General features: G+C 39.9%; 1 protein-coding gene and 1 long non-coding RNA gene across 3 annotated transcripts in view; one reads left to right on the plus strand and one right to left on the minus strand.

The window, feature by feature from the left end:
• The window catches only part of LOC117957975 (protein shisa-8), a 92,186-nt gene that overhangs the window by 61,612 nt on the left and 9,722 nt on the right, over positions 1–20,852 (plus strand). For both annotated transcript variants that reach the window (XM_034894133.1, XM_034894134.1), the window contains one exon: positions 17,913–18,029. In XM_034894133.1, coding sequence (XP_034750024.1) covers positions 17,913–18,029 — 117 coding nt within the window. The remainder of the gene's footprint in view (positions 1–17,912; positions 18,030–20,852) is intronic.
• On the minus strand, positions 5,868–19,084 carry LOC117957986. The gene is made up of 3 exons (XR_004659634.1): positions 18,983–19,084; positions 11,499–11,501; positions 5,868–5,878 (listed from the first exon to the last, which is right to left on the minus strand). It is a non-coding gene; the product is annotated as an uncharacterized LOC117957986 (long non-coding RNA).

Here is a 20,852-nt window from a genome sequence, read left to right on the forward strand (position 1 = left end):
TATTTATGAAAGTGAAAGTGATGAACGCAAACCATATCAGCATTCTGGATTATTTTTAGTCTGGTGGCCCACATGTCATACTACCTAAAGGATGCCTGCGCATGAAGAAAAGTGACGTCTAATTATTTGAAGGTGGCTAGACCCTTACATCCTCCCTTTTTCTCTTTGTCTCTGTCTCCTTCCCGTCTTTCTCCAAGGGGGACAGGCAGAGGATTGCCAGAGTATGACAATTTCACAAATCACTGCCTTGGGGGAGCAGAAATTGAGATCGAGGTAGGCTGAGATACTGATCAACAACAGAGAGGTGGATGGACAATTTGCTCAATAATACGGGAGGGTAATTTAAAAAAAGATGAAAAATAGAATTGGGAGCATATGAGAGCAGTTGGAATAATAGTTATGCATGATGTTTTTCTAACTTTCTAAAGTGATTAGTTGACAAGTTGTTTCTGGAAACCTCCTTAAAAAGAGGGCAGATTGCTTCTCTGCAAGAAGACACCGCTGCTAGATGGAGTGATGTAGTATTCTGCTACTTTCTCTCTCTCATGTCATCCGTTCTCTTTTGAAGCCATCTGCTCCCTCTGTTTCTCTTCATGAGGCGTTTCTCTCTCTCTCTTTATCTCTCTGTCCCCATCATACCTCTATCCCAGGAAGTATCTCTCTCTCTCTCTCTCTCTCGCTCTCTCTCTCCCTCCCTCTCCTCACCCCTTTCCATCATTTCCTCTTCTACTTCCTCAATCCTTTCTTCCCTTTGTTCCTCCCCCTCTGCATGGAAAATAGCAACATATTAGCAGTCTGTGCAGGATATGCCAACACCCCTCACCCACCCCCAACTCTACAATCCAACCCCCTCCCAGGTGGCCTTTGCAGCACTGACCCAGTCCACCATGTTAATTTGGAATCGGTCAGAACATAACAAGATGGAAGCACCAATAGGAAGGTTGGGAGGGGGTGTGGTTGGGGATTGTGTGGATTGGAGGTGTTTTGAAGGTCAAACGCAGGCATGCACATGCACACACACACACACGCACGCACGCACACACACACACACACACACACACACACACACAGCGTCTGTCTGAGACTGCGGAACATCAATCACTGTTAGACATGGTGGGTGGGCACTCTAGCAAGAGATTCACGCTTTAGGAAACACGGAGAGGAGCTGGCTCCTGATCCAACAAGACAAAGGGACAACAGGAAGGTGTGTTTGTGTGTGTGTGTGTGTGTGTGTGTGTGTGTGTCAGCGTGTTTGTGTGTGTGTCTGTGGGTCTGTGTATCTGTGAGTGTGAGACCATGCATAAGTATGTGGGATCTAGTACACGTGCGTGTTTTTGGACGTAGTCCTCACAGGCAGGCCACGTGACTGAGGTGTGTGTGTTTCTACTGAAGAATGTGGCAGTGGTGTAAAACCTGCCGCATTAAAAGGAGCTCATTGAAGTGCACAGCATCTCTCACAACAATAGCTTTCTGCATTCTGTTTTTCTGTCCTGAGGTGTTAGTTTCAACCTATTATAATATTCATGAGATGTTCTTGTTTTATATTTGTCTTCTGTTTGCACTTCCTTACTTCTAATTTGCCCCCTTAATCCCACACAAATCCTTGGGACAGTCATTATGAACCCTGGTTGATTGATTGATTGATTCTTTGTTTCCACAAATTTGGTGGACCAAATTTATATTTTAAATTCTCATGAAATGAGAGTTCAAACAAAGCAAATACAACACTGTACATTTTAGGGAAACGTTAAGAAACTATTTTTTATAATTGTATTTTATTTGGTGAAGACAGAAGTTAATACTTTGGGTGTGAAGGCAGGATTAACACGTCGGGGCAAAAATATCAAGATCCAAGTGGGTTGACTGACTGTTATATTGACATCATTGATATTAATCTGGTAATCTGATTCTTCCCTTGCTGTTATAAGCTTTTTATTTGTTTAATGGCTGCACTTTGGGTTCAAATGTACCTTTTAATAGAGACAGCAAACGCAGCTTCTGTGTGCCATTATTCACCCAATCAATCCATGTCACAATCTACTGATTAAAATGCCAAAGAAAGACATCTTCGAAAACCTTTTTTTCAGGCTTAAAGCATTAGATATTGCAGAATTATATCAATCCATCTTTGGTTGTTTGAGTAACTGGATCGCGCCAAGGTTTGAAACATTCACACTTCCAAGTAAATACAGGTATGACATACACAGCAGAGGCAGGGTAAATGCTGACTCTACCTGCTTCTGTGGAGGAGTTCAAAAGCTATTCACATGATTTAGCAGCACACAAAGAGATGAAAATGTGCCTTTTCTTTTGTTACCTACATGGGTGTTATTCTAAGAGGCTGTATGAAATACTCTCTTAGCCATAAGTTTGCAGTTAATATTCTTGATCAGTCGCCTCTTGACAAGTGTTGGAATGGGAGCCGTTGAGTGAACAGCAGCGCCGGCTGGCTGCTGGGTTTTTATGGTGCTGTGTGAAGTCAGTGAACTGAGAGATTCCACAAGCAATGCCGCTGTCTGGAGAATATAGATGAGATCATTCCCACACGCAGACAGTACACCTAAAAAAACTCAACCACGCAAACAAAAGTGCTCAGGCGCACCTGTATAGAAATGTGTACATACCTTCTCTGGGAGGAAAGACTTTTGTACCTACACTAAGGCTGCACCAATTTGTCAAAATTGCAGTATGGACTAGTGCTGCAGAGACGGCCTGGTCCACAAATCGTAATCCAATCGTTTGGTACAGACCCTCAACAAAAATCACACTGTAATCACACACTTTTTTTCAATGAAGATGAGAATAATGATACAATAATGATCAATCCCTCCATTTTCATGATTTATATTGCAATCTCAATATCAGTCAAATTAATCGCAATTAAATATTTTCCTCGCATTGTGCAGTGCTAATCTACACATGGAAATGCATGCACATCACTTTAACCACAACGTGCACAACATTCTGGATTTACATTACTTTGTTCAAATGCTAACACACTACTCTCAAAATTGTTAACCACACATTCAAAACTTTCAGTCTGGTGCCTTTCAAACACTGCTGATTGCAATTTCAGCTAAAAGACTGAGCAGGTGTCTTGTTTTAGACTAGTCAGTAAACACATATGGTACTTATATAGAGAAAGTTGTCTAAAAACACCAAATAAGAATTACAAACAATTTCACACTGTACCTTTTGAGAGAAACTGGTAAAAGAACAAAAATACCAATATGTCGGGGTAAGATGTCGGAGGTTACATACACAGCCAATAAAATAATGTGAAAAACACTTTACTTTTACTATAGTAAAACTGCGTTCTCACTGTTTTTCAGAAAGTAATGTAGGTGAAAGCAATGGAAAAACCACATTTATTGGTGTTTAGAGATGATGCAGACATCCAATGTGATGAAGAAAACGTGCCCCATGATGCTGGAGAGAGGCAGGATTAGTCACGCTACTCTCACGCTAGTGTTCAAACTGTAAAGATGAGAAAGTATTTTCTGTAGTGGTGTTTGATGCTAGCGTTTTTACTCCCTGTCTAATCTGAGTGACAGTGTGTGTTATCTCAGTGAGGGTTGGTCTTATTGTTTGCTGCACTGAGCCTGTTTTGAGACGTGTGTTAAGAGTTGTGTTGCTTGGAACGAGTTTTGCAGGAGACGTGAACTGTTTAGCTCAGGTGACTGTTGGTAGTGCAGACTGTAGTTAGAGTTTGACCATGTAGCTCCAGTTTAGCAATAAAAAAAAACTGCAATCTGTCTTTTTTATTTTTCACAATTATTTTATTAATGGTTTGGTTTGAAAGGCAATTGCACATTTACAGAGCCAAAATGTACATCTTTGATTTTCTAGTTTTGTGTGACCAGCAGTCTAAAATCCAAAGGTATTCACTAGACAATAGAAAATGAAAAATAAAGTGTGTATGGCATATACAGGATGGCGTCGTTCCCCTAATAATCAAGTTTTAACTAACAACAATTATGTGGATTGTCAAAATTCTTTATTTTCTGTCAGCTACCTGGAATATTGACTAGGCTAGTACTAAGTCTATACTTCAAAACAAAACATGACAAGGGAGAAAACAGACTACAAAATAAAACTAAACTAAAACTAAAACACATACACAACCATAACAATTCCTCCACAAGTCAAAGTGTGAATGTGTGTTTTTCTGCAATGTGTTAGTATGATTGGAGAGATGGCTGATCGAGTTGTTCATATATGAGGCAGAGGTGTGTGTGTGGTCATGTGTGTGTGTTTATATGAACCTACTGGATGGTTGCCCAGTAAATGGGGAATATCCCGCTGACAAATAAAAGAGCGTGTAAACCTACACACAACCGCACATACACACTGTATTAGTGTATCACTGTCATCAACCATTAAACATCAAATAACACCACAACTTGGACCCACTTCAGAGGTCAAAACTGTTAAAGTGTCACTGAGGCTGCTCTTGTGTAATGATAGGCTTGTAGTATCAGCTATTTTTCTTTTGTTTTTTCATTTCTTCTCTACATTCTCTCTCTCTCCCACTCTCCCTCTCTCTCTTGTGTTCTAACTTTTTCCCAGTACACTTCTTAAAGGTCCCATGGCATGAACATTTTACTTTATGATGTTTTTTAACATCAATATGCGTTCCCCTGTGGCTAGAAATGGCGATAAACCGAGCCCTGGGTATCCTGCTCTGCCTTTGAGAAAATTAAAGCTCAGATGGGCCGATCTGGAATCTTGCCCCTTGTGAGGTCATAAGGGGCAAGGTTACCTCCCCTTTCTCTCCTTTGCCCACCCAGAGAATTTGGCCCACCCATGAGAGAGAGAGAGAGACATCATGGCTTCCAAAAGCTACAGACTCAGAAATGGCACATACCAAGGTAAGCTCATGTGGGCTCTAGTGGCTGTAAGTTTGGGAAAGAGACTTCACATATGGTAGTAGGGGACCACTAAGGTAAAAGCATCTAAAGAGCATCATGTCATGGAACATTTAAGACACTTCATCATATATCTTACATTCTGTGCGTTCTCTCTCTTCTCCATTGCTTGCACCCTCCCTCTCTTCCGTATCTCTCCTCTTTTCATCCTTTATTGCATTCCTTTGGCAGCATCAAAGGTCTATTCAGTAATATTTCATAGAGAAACTAATATGCATACCTCCTGCCCTTTCTTCCTGTCTGAATGCATACATAAATAATTAAGTTCATGCTTGATGCTCTCCTTTCACACACCAATGTAATGGTTGGTGTGTGTGTGTGTGTGTGTGTGTGTGTGTGTGTGTGTGTGTGTGTGTGTGTGTGTGTGTGTGTGTGTGTGTGTGTGTGTGTGTGTGTGTGTGTGTGTGTGTGTGTGTGTGTGTGTGTGTGTGTGTGTGTGTGCGTTCTCACTGACCTTGGCCATGTGCATCTGCGATTCAACCCTCATTTACAAGTACTAGATGATTGCTGGTTTTACACACACTCACTAGCACTTCGAAATATTCAGATTTCCCATTTTCTGTTTCTCCCTGCTGAACAAAGTCTCAGCATGATGACACTCTACTTTTTTATTATTCTCACCTGTTTAATATTTCATTTTTAAGCGCACCAGTCACATCTCATGTGGCTGTTAACAATGTTGCTTTGTTCTAGTGAAACGGGCTCAGCCATTTTTATGTTTAAACATATTTTGTGAGCTGTCTAAGAGATATGGATATTATCTCTTGGAAAGGTCATTAAACATGGATAAATACACGGCCAGAAACATGTAAGAAATTAGGTTTAAAGGACAATATGTCTTAATTAAGTTTTTTTCTCAACTCTTTTATGGGTACAATATTAGCCCCTGGTCACAATTTGATCGGGTTTATGGATGATGGGGGATAGGCTTTAAGTATCTCATGCCAGGCCTGACATTGGTCATGTTTTATTCTTCCATACAAAAGATCAAAGAACCAATAATACTTAAGACGCTGGGCTGTCTTAAAATAGCAAAGACATTTGTGTTGGGCCTTGCGCTGCGCCGATAGGGCCCTAGACCTGCATGCTGGGGTTCAATCACCTGGACAATGAGGCAACTGCTGAATAGGCCCTACACAGATGGTTTTGTAGCATAAAATAAACACATCTGAACAAGGCGTCTAAGGGTCATCCCCAAAGAGCACTTAACCGGAAAAGCAAAGAAATCTAAGTATATATAGAGTTTAAGTAGTTTAAGTGTATATTTGGTTCCAGTGTGCGGATGTAGATGAGGGCAGACTAAAACACCCTCAAACAAGTTGGTGTAAAAGGCTTAAGTCTCTGTTCAGGAATAAGTAATTATAATAATTTAAAGAAAAAAGTGAAAGAAAAAGGTTTTATTAAGGCTTCTGAACTTAAAACCATGCATAAACCAGTGAAGAGATGCTGTGTGAGTTAGAGTAACACTCATGCTGTGCAGCAGTAATGCAGGAATCATGTAATGATAGCAACTTTTCTGAAAGGTATATCCATGATGAAAGAATATCACGCGTGACTTCAAATGCTCTGGCCCTCTTGTAGGAAGACTTTGAGTTTTGGGGATTTGTGTAAAGTGAAGCCCCAGGTGCTGTTTGACCTCTACAATGAAAATACATGTTTAACACTCGAATTATCTAAATAATTCACTAGTTCTCTAAGCACGGCAGTAAACAGTGTACCTGTATGCCTTGACAGATACATATGTACTTACACAAACACAAGCACACTGTAACACAGATCTACCAGATTAGTTATTATTAATTCATTAGTTCTGCAGGTAGAGCAAATAGGTAGCCTACGAGACTGAGATTTAAAAATGTATGTCTGGAACTACCTTTAAGAAAATGAAATGGTAAAAAGAGAGAGGGCTGTAAGGGAAGAGTTTGTCACAGTCTTCAAAAACCCAACGTGTTTAGAAATCACTTAGGGATTGAAAAGAAATAGTCAACGACTGGATGTTTGTTCTTGAAGATTTTTTAATACGTTCCGAAGATGTTTCATCAATTCTACTGAGAGTTGTGCACATTGTAATCAAATAGTGTCTGTCTAAACTCTATTTAAAAAGACAGGTATTTTAAAAGTAGTTTCTTTATCGTCTCGCGGACAGACCTGACAAAGCATGAATCCCAAATTTTTACATATCAGCATATTTTGACGTATTTTTGATCATTTTTTGCATTTAAATCACAACTAAATCTGTACATTAACCAGTGCTGATCACTGCAACTGAAATGGGCTGGATGTAATGTTGGACCTGAATGTAGCAGTTATAAATAACCAGGCTAAACAAGGTTATACATGTAATTTAGCGCTGTCAAAAATGTAATTTAAAGGCACCGGAGACTTTCTGATTGTTTCATCTGCCATCAATCAGCCAAGAGAGACAAATGACTTTCATTTGACCTCTATTGTGCAAAAAACTGTGATCAAGAGTCTGAAGCAACTGATGTGAAATGTTTTCATGAAAGATTAATTCAGGCAAATTAGCTTAATGTATGAGACCCAAATTGAGTACTGTTGTATAATGAGGATTTCTTCACCTCTCCAAATGTCTGCAGCTGTTAGAGAGAGCTGGATATGATTATGCAACACAGACACACAGCAGATGTGAACAGGTCAGAAGATTGCTGAAAGATACAGACATATGAAAAGAGAAACAATAACACACAGAAACATGTCTGTGGGTTAGCGAGTGAGTTTTAGATGACTCTGCAGTACAATTAGCTCTTTTGAATAATTGAATCCTCAGAAGTTAAGTAGCGGTGGCCAGGGGTTTGCTTTGCTGTTCCTTGAAGAACAATTAGAGAGAGAGAGAGAGAGAGAGAGAGAGAGAGAGAGAGAGAGAAGGAGTCATGGTGACTTTGAGGGGACCCAGTGGGAATTCAGATCTCTTTGTAGATAATGAAAAATAAATAATAGAAGAAAGAGATTTCCTCACACTGTGTGCTTCACTGTTACATAACACGTACATGCAAGCACAAAAGAATGCATACAGCCTCATGCATGCACACTCTGACAAGTACTAATTATCACACACAAGACACACACTATGAATACAGTTTGTATGTGTGTGTGTGTGTGTGTGTGTGTGTGTGTGTGTGTGTGTGTGTGTATTAAACAACTTCATATTGTCCTGTATCTGCCCATTGCTGCACCTTTTGCATGACAGGTTAACCAGCCAAGCCAGACTGGATGAAATTTAGATCAACAAGGAGTATCTAGTGTGTTGTAAAGAAAGGAGGGGAGGTGGGGGGGTGTTGGGCATGGGGGGCTGAGGCAAGAAAATGAAGTGCTACTGGAGGGAAACAACCATTAAATCAGATCAGGATTATAGAGGGTAGATTACAATGGAATAAATCTTCTCTCTCTTCTCAGAACTGTCCAGTAAAGTCCAAGCAATGATGGGTTAGATGTAGTGTGATATTATGGCGCTGTCCCTGGTGCTGAAAAGAATCCGTTGAGATCTCAGTGGGCCACTTGATGGTATTGTCCACGGTGCTGAAAACAGATGCTCTACATTCTGGAAAATATGTCAGTCCTCTTTGTCTCTGTTGTTTCTTTCTCCCATCTGTTCATCTCTCCCTCCCTCTCCCCTGTCATCCCCCTTCATCAGCTTTTATTCCTATCTTTCACTCCCATTTTTTACATGGACTACAGTCATCTTTTTATTGAAGACTAATTGTTTGGGGCTTTTCCCTCCATTGTGTAGAGACAGTGGATAGAGATGAAGGGGGGAGAGAGATGGGGGATGATGCGCAGCAAAGGGCAGCAGGTCAGACCCGAACCGGCTGCAGGACCGAGCCAACATGGGGCAAACGCTCTCACTCTAACTTTATTCCTTCTTGCACAGTAATACATTTAGTTAAAGCTGCACTAATCAACATGTTTATATTAACAATGGATCAGATAACAATTATATTTGATTCTCTGCATTTTACAGCTGTACAGTTTCACTTCACCCTGCTCAGCAGAGAATTTTAGCTTGTTTTTTTGGTTCAGGCTAACCGCTCATATTAATCCTCGTTGTTCAGCCGCAGCGGGCAGTTGCTTTAAAGAACACTCAGATAAACCCACTGCAAACTGCCAGCCTTGCACAAGACAGCAAACATACAAAGTCAGTGACTAGCTGATGATAACATTGGAGAATTTTGCTGCTACAGAGCCAGATATTTCCCTCAGCAGATGGTGGGGATCAAAACAGAGCTACAAGAGTTAATACTGGGCTTGCATCCATCAGGTGCCCAGAAATATAACTCAAAATTACTGCTAATATTGATACATGTCTGCTGGATGCGTTAATAGGAAATCTATATACCACTAATGTTGCCATTCACATGCTAAAGGAAATTAGAATTTCTTCTCAGTCTTAATAGAAGTTAAATTGTAATGCTGCAAAATTTTAAGTGTCTCATTTTAGATTATGCAGCATGTTGACTGTTATCAGATGGCGTCATGATCTCTCAATACAACTTCAGCATAAGACCTTTCTCACCCAGAAAACGACTGTATAGGTTGATCATGCAACAACTAACAATTACGTTTCTTATTATCTAATCCAAACGCGGTAGCAAGATGACCAGGTATTAGAATGCCAAATTCCGTGTAAGGAGTCTGGTTGTGGTGATGAATGGGTCAAACAAACACAAGATTCTTTTTACTCAAGAGATTGGGGTTTGTGTCCCCTGTGAAACCATGACTTAACATAGTATCCCTTTGCCAGACTATCCACATACTGCGGAGTGGAGGAGGGTCTGGTCTGGCTACTCCACACAACATTCCAGAATGAAAGAAGATGTGCTCTAGTTTATTGGCATTTCTTTAAACCAATCAGAATCATCTTGGGCCTCGCTAAGCTACGAACAGAGCCGCTGTTAAATAGTCATGCGAGAGAAAACTCAGATTGAACAGATAGTCTAGCTAGCTGTCTCAGTTTACCTTGCAGAGATCTAAGGCACAGTCACCAATAGTCCTCATAAATCCACCAGAGTTCAATATTCCAACACAAAGAAAGTGCAAGGAAACAGAATATATATGCATCTGGCGGAATTTCCTGCGGCTCCAGAGCAATCACAAAAGTCGAACTGCAAGGATACGGACTAAATGTAACGTAATTCACTTTTTGAAATTAACCGAGTTTTACCGACCTTATTCAGTGACGCAACGATGTCTGTGAAGCCTGGTCTAACTGCATGTCAATCACTGCTCATTCTCCCTTGTGGGGAGAGGGGCTTAGAAGACCGTTTTGGGCTTTAGCAGAAGGTCGGGAGGGGGACTGAGAAGTTGTCACGGTTAAAAATCTTCGCCTAGGTCCTGGATCTTCAAAATCCGACCTACAGCACCTTTAAGCCAGACCCTGTGTGTTTCTGAGTGTGTAGGTGTATAACAGTCCGCTGAATTGCGGAAAGTGCTGACCAGACAGACGCTCAAAGTTCAATGCATCAAATGTGTGGGCTGAAGGCAGAAAATAATGGTGTTATCCTGGGATGAGCTCTTGTTTAACCTGTAAATGAAGTGAGCGAGAGGGAAGAAGAAGAAGAAGGGAGGGATGACAGAGAGACTTCCTCATTGAAATCAATGTACTGAAATGACTCCATTAAACACACACAGACAAGAGCGAGACTAAAGAAAGGAAGTAGGCGAGAAGCATGGAATAAGTGGGCAGGCAATGGATGCAACATCTCCTAGTCATTTCATCATTCTCGTCATGTGCCAATTTTCAATACAATAAAAACTCCAGTGTTTTAGGTGGTTTCTGTGGAATGCAGCACAAGCACACCACAGATTTAATACAACACCTTTCATGCTCATCTGCACGGCTATCCACTATAATAAAAGTTGAGGTAGAGGATTAAAAAAATTAAGGGTGGATGGGTACTCCCCACACATCGCTTCATTGTTAAAACAACAGATGGCCTGCCCAGCACACACTGAGAGAGAATAAAAGGATAAGAACAGTTACAGGAAGAAGCAGGCAAGTGAGAAAGGAAGGAGGATAGAGAGAGCGGAAGAGGAAATGACAGTTACATGAGCAGGAAGACCACATGACAGGACATGTAACATAGAAAAACTAGGTGAGAGAGAGAGAGAGAGAGAGAGAGAGACAGAGAGAGAGAGAGAGAGAGAGAGAGAGGGAGAGAGGGAGAGAGGGAGAGAGAGAAAAGACACATGAAGAGACAACAGGAGGAAGGAAGGGAGAGGACAAGAACAGGGCTCAGCTTAGCAGCATCTGCTCATACTCTATAGATGTGTTTTAGCACAATATACCCACAACACTTCAAACAAATGTTTGCATGTGTTTTTTTTCCTAGGCACACTGAGAAAGAAAGTAATGAGGGGAGGCCCATGTGTCACATATATGGCACTCACTGAAAGAGTTAACATGCAAAGCAGTTACCTAACATGTTCCTGGTTAAGGTTTCATTTTCTTTACATTTTGTAGCATCTTAATAATAAAAAAGTGACAAATAAAATCATTACATATTCTAAAACTCTGCAAAAAAGATATTACAAGAAACTGGCACAAGACTGAACCCACTACTATAAAACAATGGTTTGAAATTATAGGAGATATTTTCATAATGGAAACAAATACTTACCAGTTAGGAGTGGGGGAAATGTTTTCATTCATCAAAAGAACTGAATTTCGAGATTCTGTATTAGTACTTATTTGATGGCAGACACCTCTAGCCCGGACTGTTTTGTTGTTTTTTATTTAGTGTGACTTTTGCTATTTCCTTTTGTATCTATTACTGTATGAGTTGTGATTGAACAAAATGTGTCTAGTTAAATGCACAAAAATCAAATCAATGTTAGTTTTAAATATACAGTGTATATATATATATATATATATATATATATATATATATATATATATATATGTATGCATATACATACAGTATATTGCATGTATGTGTGTGTGTGTCTATATATGTATATAAACATATATACTGTATATTTTGTATGTAGTTGCTAGGATGGCTGAGGAATGGATATACATGCGTATTTGGCGCAGTCACAGCTTTTAAAGAATTTTTCTGATTGATGCTGCCCAAAGCCCAAACTAACATTCATCATTTTCCAAAATACCATGTGTTAACGATGGAAAATGGAATTATTTACGTTGTGCATTCATGCACCCATCTGCTCTGAGCAATGATGTTTAGGATTAGTATGTCATGTAAATGTTGAGCTACCAGAGCAAATGACATTATTTAAAGGAATAGTTTAACATTTTAGCCAAGAGAGATAGACTAGAAGATCAATATCAATCTTGTGACTGTACGCTAAATAGGAACTTAATAATCTTTCATCTTAAATAGGCATAAAAAGCACATAACTCCCCGTTAAATCACACTTACAGTTTGTGTACAACATAAACAAACTGACTGAGTCTTTTACATACTCATTTATATAATGTGCTACCCTTGGTATAATCAAAAGACAATTTTCCAACATGTTTAATGAAGTCAAGTTCTCATTCATGGCCTCTTCTGACCTATCCTGCCCTCTCAGTCCTTGCCCCCCCCCCCCCCTTTTCTCATACATTTGAAATGCAATAATGTGACGTGTACGCCACTTGGCTGTTCATTCAGTGTGCCCTACAGATCCAGAAGTGCACACGATTAGCCTGAATGGCTATCAGAACTCAAACTCCTTCCCTGCTAGTGTTGTGCACAATGCACAAAACACGGGAGTCTCCTCTAATTCTCCCTCTACGCTACTCATGTCACTCTTTCTTCTTTGCATCTATTTTCCTCTCTTCTTCTTTGCATCCATTTCGCTTTGTGTGTGTGTGTGTGTGTGTGTGTGTCTGTGTGTGTGTCTGTGTGTGTGTGTGTGTGTGTGTGTGTGTTTGTGTGACAGTAGACATGTCAGAGTAAGGATGGCTGAAGCTCTTGCAGCAGTCTGCCTCTTTGATGTTGAGCCCTGCTGAATTAGGCCATCACCCAGCGGTGCTCTGCTGCTGCCTGCTTGCACACACACATACAGACACACAGTATGCATGCGAGCACACACATACAAACAAAAACAAATGCATGCTGGTCGGAAAGCATGTACATGCAAAACCAAGTATACATGCTGCTGCTGATCACACAGAAGACATACAAGGTGTGCAGGTCTCATAATACCTAAATAGCTAAATAAATCAATAAAACATTCCCTATACTCACAATTGTGTGAAATAATTCCATATACTACAAGTCCTCATTTCCTTCTCTGCTTCTCTTTAATAAACATAAATTTGAATTCTTTTGCATGTTTCTCCTCTGAGGCCTCCGTACTATAGTACATCAAAGAAAGTGTGCACGTGTGCACACACACACACACACACACACTTACACACATACACACAGTGAAAATGTAGGACATTTAGGGAGATTTTATTCAAGAATACAAAATACAGAGAAGAATGTATTCCCTTTCAATCTGCTCTCTCTCTCTCTCTCTCTCTATCTCTCTCTTTCTTGCTCTTACAATATGATTGCATAAATAGTAGCAAAGTGACTTAGGTGGGGTCCCTCCTGTATTACACTTAAAAACAGGCTGATGACCTGACATCTCATAAAATGATCATAATATCTTCAAATGAAAATATATAATTTAGAAATTCAATTCAGTTGCAAAAAGATGAGACTTTGCTATCCCAGCTCTGCAGTTACCCTCAGCTCCATGGAACTTTTTCTTCTTCTTCTTTCAGCTCATTTACATTTGCAGGCCCATTACTTAACTGTTTTGTTTTACTCACTTAGTGGTGTCATTAGTGTAGTTTCTGGCAGCAGCAGGCAGCAGACAGACACAGTTAATAACTAGCTGGTAAACAAATAACAAAGCATTTAGCAGCTTAAAAGCCCGATATTTGCCTGAGGAGCTGGTGGAGACCAAAAACGGAGCTAAGGAAGAGAATTGGATTTATATTCATTAAGTGGGAAAAAACTTGACACCAACTGAAGCCACTGTTTGCCAACAACTTAACCGTAACAACTTAATAAGTAAAATACTTTATGTACACTGTGTATATATATGTAGTGTGCTGTGTTTGCTGCTAAGTTTGCTACACTCAAGTTGCCAAAAAGCAATGAATGCAGATTTAGTTAAATAGCAAAGTTTTTGTTTCCAAAAACTGAACGATAACATTAAAGAGATTATGTTTCCCCAGTTTTAATCAGATTAGTTAGTCAGATTGTTGCTTATTAATACTCAACTTGTGACAGTTATGTATAATGGTATTTCTGTGTGTGATGCTTGTTGTGTGTTGTGTGTGTGAGAGGAATAACATTTTGTGTTAGAACAATGAGTGGATTCTTTTTTTCCAGACCTACTGGGCACACCAGTTTTTTTCTGAACTCTCATGCCCTTCTTTATCTTTAATGGAGAAATGGCTTTTTCACTTTTCCCTCTTAGTCATGTTAATGTAACTTTTACACTTTTAAAATAGAGGAACTGGGAAACTGTTTGAAACATTCAGCAGTTTCCATCTTTACAAAACAAATGACCCACACCAGCTTGTCCATAGCCAATTTTACTTATCCCACCCTATGCCCCATTAGCACGTTATTTAGTAGCATGTATCTCTCTCTCTCTCTCTCTCTCTCTCTCTCTCTCTCTCTCTCTCTCTCTCTCTCTCTCTCTCTCTCTCTGGTGGTCAGGAACAGCCCCGTGGTCAAACTGGAGACCGGCCAGGGATCTTTCCATCAATTAGTTGATTTGTTTTCCCTCTGTCTATCTCTGCCTTCAACTCTTTCTATCTTTCTGTTCCTCACTCCATGTCTCTCCATCTCTCCCTCTCTTTCTCTCTCTCTCTCTCTCTCTCTCTCTCTCTCTCTCTCTCTCTGTCCATCTCATTATTTCCACAGTTGTTGGCTCACTAGAAGAACGCTTCAGATGAATATAGGACACTTAAAGAGCAAACACTATTGTAGTAGTAGTACTATTAAGTAATCACTCAAAATATCCTTCACAAGGCTTAAATGGTGTATTGTTTTTGTTTGTGTTTATTTGATTGCTGGTGATGTAAAGGGGCTGTCCTTCACATAAGCACATTAATAATAGCATAATAAGAAGTAAACAAATATTTCTATATAAAAATATAGTGGATTCATTTCATCCTGAGCAGAGAATAAAGCTAAATTTCCTCTGTGTCCTCATCAGAGGTTCTCTGTTCTTGGTTTTAGTAGCTGGTCTTTGCGCCTGCATGTAAGTGCATGTGACCGTGAAAAACAGTAGTCTTTTTATGTAATGGGGACCGGTATTTGAGAGCTGTGTGGAGGCAATCCCACCCCGCTCTTTTTTCCTTTTTTTTTGTATTTCGAGCACAGCCCCTTTAAATTTCTATTTGTGCAGTGTTGGTAGATGAATGAGTGAGGAGAGTACCTCCAGCCGTTCACATAAGACAATAACAACCCACCTTTTATGCACACACATATACACAGCCACACACGCATAACATTACAACACACAGTTGTGCTTTCCTGCATTCAACGCCACGCGCAGCGTGTCATCGCTGCATATCAATTACACAGTGAAGATCCATTTCTAATTCAATCACTCAGCGCTGGTGTTGCATCCCTCGCTCTCTGGGTTTCTCTCCTGTCACTCTCTCTCTGCCTTGCAGTCCTATTTCCCCATTGTTTCATTCCCACTGATGCGTCTCAATCATCATGGCGCTGGTGGACACGGGTGTCAAGTTTGTGTTTCTTTACTGTGTGTGTGTGTGTGTGTGTGTGTGTGTGTGTGTGTTTATATTCCCGTGGGAAAAAGTTGACGTTTTAGACTTGGACTGTAGCCATTTTTATAGCCACAGTTGGCCAATGTTAGTTCAATATTTGCTGTCCTCTTACCTCTGTTTTGGCCTCCACCAACTCTTGATTAAAACACTGAGCTACTTTAGCTACTAAATAATCCAGTACATTCATCAGCTAGTTGCCAACTTTGTCTGTCTGTTGTATGGTGCCCAGCAGATGTCATACACTAGGGTTTTAGAGCTTTTTGCTGCTACAAAAGGTTGATGATAGCAGTGGGACTGAACATGACTAGTAAAGTTTTAAAAATAAAACGATGAGCTGAAAGGCAGCAACACAGCTCCTTGGCGGATGTGAACTTCAAAGTCGGGTGATAATTGTCTGTGAATTCATCACTGCAATCAACACCTTTCACATTACACATTGTAATTTAAAGCATTTTTAACATAACATATGGATTACGCCTGCGTTAAACACCATTTGAAAAAAACAAAAAATCAGCAACCTCATTCTTGCATGGAAAGGTTGTTCTAATCTACCTGTAAAACTGGAGCTGGTTTGCTTTGACCATTGTTGAAAGAAAACAACTTTTTGCACCCAGCTTCCTCGGTATCGCTCGTAAAATTGTCAATACATTACAAGTGCCACATACACACACAAGGGGTTTGTTTGCATGATCAATAGCAGAGTTACTAGATGTACCAGGATATTAACAGATGATCAAATACGGAGCCATAATGTAGTAAAGCATACAAATAATAGCATAAATCACTTAGAGTCAGAGACACTTATGTTGAGGAATTGACCATATACAGCATATGGTTCCATGTCTTTGATTTAAAAAGGCTCTGCTTTAAAGAACACTCTCAAAGTCTGTAAGCAATGTAAGTTACCAAATTCCCCTTTTAAACATAAATATGAATTAAATCAATAACATGAAAACATATGACACTAATAGTAAGGATGAGTCAATTTAAGACATTATGTACTACCTCACACTTATTGTTTTGTGCAGTAATGTAATCTAAAGTTCTTACAAAATCAAACTGAGAATCCTAATGTCACAGATTCTCACAAAGAATGTCAAAAGACATACAGTGTGGGCAATGTGTTTACATTGGAGGTTTGTAAATGTGTGTATTAAGTCTCAATCTACTCAATCTACACACCCAAAGGCTTTATTTATGTATTTTAGGCAGAAACATTGTGTATGTATGAGTAAACAGAAGGTAGTGGCTGGTGTCTGGTGTGTGCGCCAGTGTTTGTGTGTGTGTGCAACTGCGAGTGTTGACTTCCGACCCTGCACACGCGGTAGAATGTTTTTAAGGACAAAGTAGGCCTATAAACAGAAATACATTTTCAGAATAATCGTCATGGGAAAAATACGTCAATAACTGCTTCAGTATTTTGAAGTTGATACATTTTTGATTAATCGTCCTTTTACTTTTTATTAGGACAATTAATCCAAAATGCGGGGGGGCGCCACGCACACACAAACACACACAAATTTTGGAACACATACCAGACACCAGACACTATCTTCTGTTTACTGATGCCAAGCGTTTCATTTAGGCTAATAAATTAGCTAGTAAGTGGCGATTTTTGGCAAACAGCCTTCCAATGAAAGCACAGGCAACAACGTCTCAGCTCGTCCGTCCTGGAGGCGCTGACACACTTTCCACAATCGCTCATAGCGGTGTTGATGTTTTGTGCATTGAGCTTAAAACGCAACTTGCTCGTTCAAAGTTAGGAATAGCTTGTATAGCTTATTTACATTTTCATCATGAAAAATGCATTGTCTGTCCTCAAATCACAAAAAGATAAAATTATTATTAATTTATTGTAACCAAGGTATCATATCGTGCAGCCCTAGTATGTAATGAGGGCTGATGGAAAGGCAAATGGTTATTCAGCCTCAGCTAAACATTACATCCATTCTCCAAAAAGAGTTTAAGTAGCCTAGTCCGTCAAATTAGGGACAGTGTGTGTACAAACGAATAAGTCTGAATGTCATCTTAAGTCGGAACCAGTCCTAAACGGCTATGATGTACCAGAGTTACACAGAACTTTTAATTGTGCGATATTGGTACACTAGTTGATAGAAACATACTGTACAGCACACTCATTTGTATTTCCTTTGACTGACACTTCAGAAATGTATTGTTTTATGTGCACAACATTAAAAAAGAAACATTCTCTTTGGCAGATCATAACCATTTGAACAACGCAGCCTTGTCTCCCCTGGGTCCAGCCATGGCCTTGTCTCACCCTCACAACAACCTGGGAATAGGCTTCAACAAGTACACCTCGCTCAAGGCCGTGGGTGAGTAGGATTACACACACACACACACACACACACACACACACACACACACACACACGCCACATCTATTCACGTTTGCATAGCACACATAACATGATGGAAACAGAGCCAAGGCTTAATGTGCAGACGTCAGGAGTCCCGTCGCCAGACCTCAGTCTTAAGGGGGGCACATGAAGTGCATGGGGGGGCCCATTTATTATTAGCCTACGGTACGTATATTTATAGTTATCAAGTACTCTATTCACACAGCATGTAATCATCTCGTTAAAGTTTAACTGTTAAACATAACTAACAGCAATATGACTATAGCCTACACCACACAAAGAAGCAATGTTATGAATATTCATAAAACACTTGACTATACAACATATTAGATGTAACATCAGAAACATCTCTCCAACATTTTAAAGCAATCAACAGAGGGCTATGCATTGCCATGACACAAACACACACACACACGCACACTCGCACTCACTTACACACGCATTCACACTTTAAACGGACAGGGGTCGTGCCAACGTACTTATCCCCGCCAGGATTTGTATCCCCTGGGCACGGGAGCACGCTTTCACACACAGCCGAGTTTAACTGCTACCCTTCCAATTGTACAATTTGCTACAAGGAAGAGTTATCAATGACATCAGATTGGGTTGTGGAGGGATCTGCACTACGATAAGTCTATGAAGTGGAAATGATGCTAATTAGTTTAATTGCACTACAGGATGGCAACCACAATGAGACATGATAAGTATTAGTCCTTTTCATTTAATGACATGGAAGGTGACGACTTTGGTGAATTTGGATCACCTGACTGCGTGAGTAGTATCTTACATGTACATGAAAGCTATGAAAACTTGAATCTAGAAACATTTTGACCCCAATGAACATTAACTGTATGAAATGGAGAACAATATTGATCCTGATAAATATTTCTACAATGACATCAACCACACCTGTCGGCCTCCAAGGAGCTAATAGCATCAGGCTCAGACTGTCGTCCAGGGTCTCCTTCTTTTGCTACAACATCAGGAGGTGCCGGTGTTGTATCCAGTTTGTTATAGGACAATACTGGTGGGCTTTTAAACCATTTACGGATATCCATGTTTACTAACTGAAATGAGTAAACCGGCAAAAACTAATCCAGCTTTTGAAAATGCGTGGTAACAGTTGAGCGGCTAAACTGACGCAGACTACGTCACACACATACGTAGCCTCACTTTCTTTTTAGTAAGGCCGTGATAGGCTGTTGCAGTGTAGATTCCCATCAATCAAACAAAATCCCTACATTGTTTCTTCATAATTTTATGTTTTAATGATAAAGAATGCAACATTAATCCAACACAAAGTTAGCAACTATGATAATGTTAAATTAAAGATCTGTGCCACAAGTCTTTTTGGGGGCGGGCCTGGCCCCCTTATGGCCCGCCCATAGTGACGGTCAGTGATGATGAAAATGATGAAAAATACAAACTGTCCCCCATAGTAATACACACACTGAGTGGGTTAAGGGAGAGCAGGCACTGATTAAGATAAGGATTTTATTTATGAGTCTGACTCTCAACAAACTATGTTGACTCATGACTCATGTTTGAGTGCTGTCCTCCACATTATATTCACAGCAGCCGTGATGTAAATATAATTACTGTTAGGCCACTCAAGACAACTTCACACCCCTGATTTTAAGAATATCAATTTGTTTGGTCCATATGTCAGTGGGATCCCATATTTAAAAACATAAAAATTCAATCAGGTTCTTTACCCCCATGATGCGTAAACCAATGCTGCAACACAAAACTGATCATTGCAGACATAAACTAGAGTGATTTATTGCATAAATGCCATTACCAAAGGTGTCCTCTGTGAAAAGAACAACACAAGACTGGAAACTTAAGTCAGGCTCATCATAAAGCTGTCACTGTTGATCAGGGGATTAGAAGCCAGATGTGGATTTAAAACATAACAGCTGTGCCTTTTTGCCCCTAAACCAATGGACTACATAAATCAATAGACTTCAATTAACTAAATGTACTGTGTAAAATGTGTCTTCATACATAACAACATGTGTGTATATTTTTAATGCTTTTTTTAGTTTACTTCTAACTGAGTCAATACTCTATACTGGTTGATAATGCTTTATGGAACTGGGGAAGTCTTGTGTTGAACAAAGCAGCCATTAGATCATTGCTGCCTTACAACAGGCCTTTGCTACAGGCGAGGTAGTCATCTGCCTACTGTCAGGCTGACAGTTATTGACAACTTGCCTTTCTGTTAATAGTAGCCGTGAATCGTCTGTAGAAAAAAAAAATACAATGATGGCTTAAATTCACTGCTGATGATAACATGCTGTAACTTGTGCAGGACTGGTTACTCAACTGGTTCACAATTTTAATAGAGACGATAGTGTTCTGTCCAAATATTTGAACAAATTTGATGCTTTGGCAAGATTGTTGTTGAAACTTTCATGCCAATTAAGCCCTCTCTGGATTTGAATTAGAATCAAGCACACACACATCATCAGTTAGGCGTTAGTGGGTGGTGAGTGACAGTAGTCTGGACAGCAGCTGTTTGAAGCCTAGTCTTGCCCTCTGGCCTCTCTCTCTCTCTCTCTCTCTCTCTCTCTCTCTCTCTCTCTCTCTCTCTCTCTCTCTCTCTCTCTCTCTCTCTCTCTTTATTTGTCTCTTTCACTCTCTTTCTCTCTTTGATGAAAATGTTCACAAAAACATACATATCATAAACATGTTCTTCCCAACACACACACACACACACACACACACACACACACACACACAGACATAGGCGCATATAAGGGCTGTAAGTGTAAAC

Source organism: Etheostoma cragini, chromosome 15 (assembly GCF_013103735.1).
Source record: "Etheostoma cragini isolate CJK2018 chromosome 15, CSU_Ecrag_1.0, whole genome shotgun sequence".
NCBI lineage: Eukaryota > Metazoa > Chordata > Actinopteri > Perciformes > Percidae > Etheostoma > Etheostoma cragini.